General features: G+C 53.3%; 1 protein-coding gene across 1 annotated transcript in view; it reads right to left on the minus strand.

The window, feature by feature from the left end:
* The window catches only part of AP2A1 (adaptor-related protein complex 2, alpha 1 subunit), a 50,230-nt gene extending 45,538 nt beyond the window's left edge, over positions 1–4,692 (minus strand). The window contains exon 1 of the mRNA XM_011966069.1: positions 4,470–4,692. Coding sequence (XP_011821459.1) covers positions 4,470–4,536 — 67 coding nt within the window. The 5' untranslated portion in view covers positions 4,537–4,692. The remainder of the gene's footprint in view (positions 1–4,469) is intronic.
* Between the last annotated feature and the right edge of the window lie 1,680 nt (positions 4,693–6,372).

A 6,372-nucleotide genomic window follows, 5' to 3' on the forward strand; every position in this document is an offset into this window, starting at 1 on the left:
AGATCACTTGAGGTCAGGAGTTCGAGACCAGCCTGGCCAACATGGTGAAACCCCATCTCTACTAAAAATACAAAAATTAGCCAGGCATAGTGGTGGGCGCCTATAATCCCAGCTACTCGGGAGGCTGAGGCAGGAGAATCGCTTGAACCTGGGAGGCAGAGGTTGCAGTGAGCCGAGATTGTACCACTGCATTCCAACCTGGGCGACAGAATGAGACTCTGTCTCGAAAAAAAAAAAAGAGAGACAGATACAATTCACATACCATAAAACACCCTTTTACAGTGAACAATTCAGTGTTCTTTAGTACATTCATGATGTTGTGCAACCATTACTACTATCTAATTCCAGAACATTTCTTTTCTTTTTTTTTTTTTTTTTAAGAGATGAGGTTTCACTATGTGACCTGGGCTGGATTCGAACTCCTGGGTTCAAATGATCTTCCTACCTCAGCCTCCCAAGTAGTCCCAGCTATAGGCTTTTTCATGAACCCAAAAGAAGCTCTGAATTCTGCCGGGCACAGTGGCTCACATCTGTAATCCTAGCACTTTGGAAGGCTGGGGTAGTGGATCACCTGAGGTCAGGAGTTCGAGACCATCCTGATCAACATGGAAAAACCCCGTCTCTACTAAAAATACAAAAATTAGCCCGGCATGGTGGTGCACATCTGTAATCCCAGCGACTCAGGAGGCTGAGGCAGAAGACTCGCCTGAACCTGGGAGGCAGAGGTTGCAGTGAGCCAAGATCACCCCATTGCACTCCAGCCTGGACGACAGAGTGAGACTCCGTCTCAAAAAGTAAAAAAAGAACCTCTGCATTGATGAGCAGTCACTCCCCATCGCACCAGCCCCCTACTCTAGGCAACCACTAATCTCCTTTCTGTCTCCATGGATTTGCCTATTCTAGATAGTCCATCTACATGGAATCATATGACACGTGGCCTCCTGTGTCTGGCTTCTTTCACTTGGTGTCATGTTTTCAAGGTCCATCCCTGTGGCAACATGTAGCAGGACATCGTTATTTTTTATGGCCCGGTAATATTCCATTACATAGACCACATTTTGTTTATTTCTCAGTTGATGGGCATTTGGTCCGTTTCCGTTTTCCGGCTATCATGAATAATGTTGCCGTGAACACCCGTGTCTGGGTATTAGCGTGAAGGACAATTGCAATTTGTATGTTGCACCTTCTCCCCCGCGGGGCTGGGAGCTTCATGGGGGGGTGGACAAGTCTGTCCTGTTCACCAACGTCCCTAGCATTCAGTATAATTCTTAAGACATGCGAGCCGTTCAACATACGCTTGCTAAGAAAAGGCCTCTGATTCTCCAGTCCTAATTCCTGCAGCTAAATTACTTCCAGTGCCCCAAGCCTGCATCTCCCCTCTGTCCTCTGGCTCCTCTCTGGGGTCCTGCAGTGATGGGACGATATCTTTCCTTCCCCAACCCCCATCATCAGATCCCTTTGCAAATTCTGACAGTTTTCCCTTCAAATTGTATCCCAGGCCGGGCGCGGTGGCTCACGCCTCTAACCCCAGCACTTTGGGAGGCCAAGGCGGGTAGATCACTTGAGGTCAGGAGTTCGAGACCAGCCTGGCCAACATGGTGAAACCTCGTGTCTACTAAAAATACAAAAATTAGCCAGGCATGGTGATGGGTGCCTGTAATCCCAGCCACTGGGGAGGCTGAGGCAGGAGAATTGCTTGAACCTGGGAAGCGGAGGTTGCAGTGAGCTATGATCATGCCACTGCACTCCAACCTGGACAACAGAGACTGTCTCAGAAAAAAAAAAAAAAAACAACGTATCACCAACCCACTTCTCACCAGTCCCTTCTCACCCCGTTAAGCCAGCACTATCTCTCACCCAGAGGCCTGCAACATCCTCCTAATTTGGTTCCCTGCTTCCACGGCTACCTCTAGAATCTGTTCTCACAGCAGCCAGAGGAATTATTTTAAAACATCAATCGGTCACGTCCCTCCTCTGCTCAAAATATTCTCACGCAGACAAAGGCCAAAGTGCTCACCATGGCCCAGAAAGCCTTTCCCGATCCTGTTCCCACCCCTCTCCACTCCCGCCCTCTCTCCCTTTCACTCCCTCAGGTCCAGCCACACTGACCTTCTCCCTCTCACTTGAACACACGTCAAGCATGCCACAACCTCAGGACCTTTGAACGCACCTCCCCGTGCCAGGACCCCTTTCCTTCAAAATCCAAAGGGCTTGCTCCACTCAGCTATGACTTCTTTCATGAGGCCTACTGAGTACCCTCTCAATCCCAGTCCCTCTCCTGCCCATTTCCTCAATTCTCTTCATAGCACCAGTCAGGTCCTGAGGTTGTATCTCAGGGTGTTCCCTGTGCATATGTCTGTCTTCCTCGGGGAAGGGAGCTCCCAAGAACAGGAGTTTCTTTTTCTTTTTTTTCTTTTTGGAGATGGAGTTTCACTCTTGTTGCCCAGCCTGGAGTGCAATGGTGTGATCTCGGCTCACTGCAACCTCCGCCTCCCGGGTTCAAGCGATTCTCCTGCCTCAGCCTCCCGAGTAGCAGGGATTACAGGCGCCCATCACCACACCTGGCTAATTCTTGCATTTTTAGTAGAGACGGAGTTTCACCATGTTGGCCAGGTTGGTCTTGAACTCCTGACCTCAGGTGATCCGCCTGCCTCGGCCTCCCAAAGCGCTGGGATTATAGGCGTGAGCCACCGCGCCCGGCAAGAACAGGAGTTTCTGTTCATTATTGTCATCCCAGCGCCTAGAACACGGCCTGGACAACACTACAGCGAACAAAAAGTATTTGTCAAGTGAATGAATGAATAAATGAGCCTTCAGAGGCAAGACGCTGTTATGAATGAAGTTTGCAGACAAGAAGACGTCCTGAAAGAGGTTAAATGACTCGTAGGGATTCACATCCCTGGTGGGTAACAGAGGCAGCATATATCTGCTAACAGTGGCCCCCAGCTATTCCACAACCCCCATCGCTCCGCCCCTTGTCATAACAAGTGATCATTTCTCCTTCAACTGATACCCAACCGTTTCCACCCTCCTGTTCCCTGAGCACCTACTACATGCCAGATCCTTCCATAACAGTTAAATTCTAAAACAACAACAATCACTGGGTACTTTACAGAGCTGCTGTTCAGAGCCAGCGGAGGAAAAACAATAGCCAAGTTCCATCTGGGGCCTGGAACGCGAGAAAGGCCTGACTCACAGGCATTGTCACAAGCCCCTCAGGAAGATACGATCAGCAGTCTCTCTTGACAGATGAGGAAACCGAGGGGTGAAGTCCCTCATTCAAGGTCACACAGCTAGGGAGTGGCAGTGCTCAAATGCAAACCCAAGTCTGGCTGACCCCAGAGCCCACACGGATACAGCCTCTGAAGACTCCTGGCAGCTCCAATCTCCAACAGCCATTCCCAGGAGTTGAGAGCTGACTTGCCGCCAGGCTTCATTGTCACAACAACTCTTCCTGGCAGGGACCACTGTCCCCATATTACTGTGGTCAAACAGAAAAGGGCTCAGATCCCTGCCTGTCCTGCTGCCTGACCCCTGACCTCTCTCTGGGATTAGACTTCCCCTATCCCCAGCTTTCCAGATCTCTACCCCTCAAGCACTTCAGAACCCAACGCCTTCCTTGAGGTCTGGGCGCTCCTTCTTCTGCCCTTCCCCCAACCCGCCACTCTAACGTCCTCTCCTTTCCAGGCCCCCGTTCCCTGTCACAGGTTCTCCCAAGACCTTACACCAGCAGCTCTTTTCCTCTGTGTTCCTTGGGTCCCTCCTTTCCCCTCAGCTGCCCCTCTAGCCCCCTCCCCACTGCCTTCCATATCTTCTAAGCAATCTCCCATCCTGAAGCCCCTCTATCCCTCACCAGGGTGTCCTTATAGTCTCCCCCTCCCATCATCTCCCCGCCCCAAACGCGTGGACTTTCACCCACTCTCAGGCCTCCTCTATACCACTGGCCAGGAGCCTCGGTGACCTATCTAACCCCTTTTCCCTGTATGACACCCCCTATCCCAGGCCCTCAAGCCCTGCTCCATTAGGCTTTCGGCATTCCACTTCCTCCAGGTCCCCTCTGGCTTCCTCCCATTCCATCGCTCCACAGGGCACCCCCACCATGCACTTCTTTCCCTTCTTCCCTACATTAGGAATCCCTCTAACCCCATCGTTTGTACGATCCCCCAGCTTTTCAGTCTTTCCCAGGGGACACCTCTATGCTCCCATCCCCGGGACCTCACTGTCCTCCTCCCCTTTCAAGCCCTCCCGGACCCCTCTAGCTACTCCGTGTCGTCACCTCAAGAGGCACTCTATGACACCCCAAGCCCCTGCGTGCCCCCCACCCTAAAGTTCCTCCCGGGGCCCATCTATGCTCTTTTTCTACGACCGTAGAGCTTTTGATCCCCCGGGTCCCTCTGTGACCCCCAAACCCCTCAGTTTCACGCTCCCCCCTCCCCCGCGTCTCCAGTGTCCCCCGGCCGCGCGCTCACAGTTCCGGATGTCGGAGATGAACACAGCGAGCCCCCGCATCCCATCGCCCTTGGACACGGCCGGCATGATGGCGGTGGTGTCGGCTCCAGGCCTGGCCGGACAGGGCACACAGCAGCGGGGGCTGGCAAGCGGGGACCGGGCGGAAAGGACCCCAGGCAGCGCCAAGGAGCGCAGCCGGCCGCGGGGAGGGCTGGCTGGCGGGCGGGCGGGCTGGCAGGCCGTGGCACCGCCCCCTGCCCCTCCCCTCCGCCCGCCGTCCGGGGATCTGAGCCTTCCATTGGTTTGGGCTCCTGCCGCTCACACTCGCGTTTCTCCCCACTTCCTCTCTCATTGGCCGCTAAGCAAAGGCACGACGCTGCCATTGGTCCACTGTTCCGCTATTTCCGTTTGGGATGAGAAGGGGGGGAGGAGGCGTTGCCCAAGAGACGGGCGGGGTTCGATTGCGCATCATGGACCCGCCCCCTTCGCGCGGCCAGGTCAAACACTGATTGGATCTAGCGGCCCTCCAAGGAGGGAGGGAGGGTCGTGAAGGAAGGCGGGGAATGGGACTAGGAGGCGGGACTTAGGTTGACTGGAACCAATGAACGGGTAGACCTCCCCCTCAGGCGTCGCGGATTGGCGAGATCTGTCCTACTTCAGCTCTCTATTGGGCGGCTGTGGGGCGGGCGGAAGGCGAAGATCAGTAGAAAAGGCACGAGAGAGGGTGTCACTCCGCTCGGCTGGGATAGGTGGAGCGACGCCTGCAATTCCCTGCTGCAGAGAAGGGGTTGGGCGGGGCAAGAGAGCGTGCGGTGTTTACTGCGCAAGCGTCTCAGTGTTCCCTTTCTCCATCTCCTGTCACCCCCGACTGCTAAAATCCTCTTCTAGGATGCCTTCCTCCCCTCCCCCCTTCTCTGTAGCCAACGTGTCGGGACTTGAGTTGTCAGGAGACCTAGAATCTCAGAGTGAAAAACAGTAATTCAAGTCTAGTCCCATTAAGCAGAGGTTAAACCTTAGGTCGAGAGGGTGAATGACTTGCCCAGGGCCACATAGCTTGTAAGTGAAAAAGCAGAAATAAATGTAAACCATATCTTGGCTTACTTTTCAATATATGTTGCCCTTTTTTTTTTTTTTTTGTCCAACCACAGTGTCTCTCGGGCAGCCTCCATTGTAGCAGATATCAAACCAAAATTGATTCTTTCCTCCAGACTGGGAACTCCTTCTGGGCAAGAATGGGACCTGGCCTTGAAGAGTTTTCAACAACATCTGTTACAGGAAGGAATGGGTGAACCTGCTTTGGCCCAGCCCCAGCCTCCATCCCCAACCCCCAGCTCCCCAGAGACTCTTCGGTAAACTAGCTTTGCGGAAGGCAAAACGGCCAAAACTCCCAACGCCCCGGGCGATTGAGAAATTTGGGACAAAGGGAACTGGAGGAGTCCATTTCTGTCACCTCTAGGAACAAAACCACCCCATCATCCTTTTCTAATCTCAGAAGCCAAGCATTCCTGGAATGAGTCTTGGGGGTGTGTCCGGGACCTTTGGAATGGCCATTCTGAATCCTGGGAGATGGAAAGGAGGTTGAGAAGAGCCCACCTTCCAGGCTCAATGGATGCGTCCATTTGGGTTTCCAGGAATGGGACCTGGGAAAGTCCATTTTGGATTCCAGGAGGACAGACGTTGCTCAGCTGTTTTAGTCACTGGAAGAGTCCATTTCTAATATGGGGGGTGCTGTTTGCCCCTGAAGAACATAAAGCAGCCCCATTAAACACAGGAAAAATGATTAATCCCAGGACTTGAAGAAGTTTGTTTTGTTTTGTTTTCTGAAACGGAGCCTCGCTCTGTCGCCCAGGCTGGAGTGCAGTGGCGCGATCTCGGCTCACTGCAACCTCCGCCTCCCGGGTTCACGCCATTCTCCTGCCTCAG

The sequence above is a fragment of the Mandrillus leucophaeus genome, unplaced genomic scaffold, assembly GCF_000951045.1.
Source record: "Mandrillus leucophaeus isolate KB7577 unplaced genomic scaffold, Mleu.le_1.0 Scaffold74, whole genome shotgun sequence".
Classification (NCBI taxonomy): Eukaryota; Metazoa; Chordata; class Mammalia; order Primates; family Cercopithecidae; genus Mandrillus; species Mandrillus leucophaeus.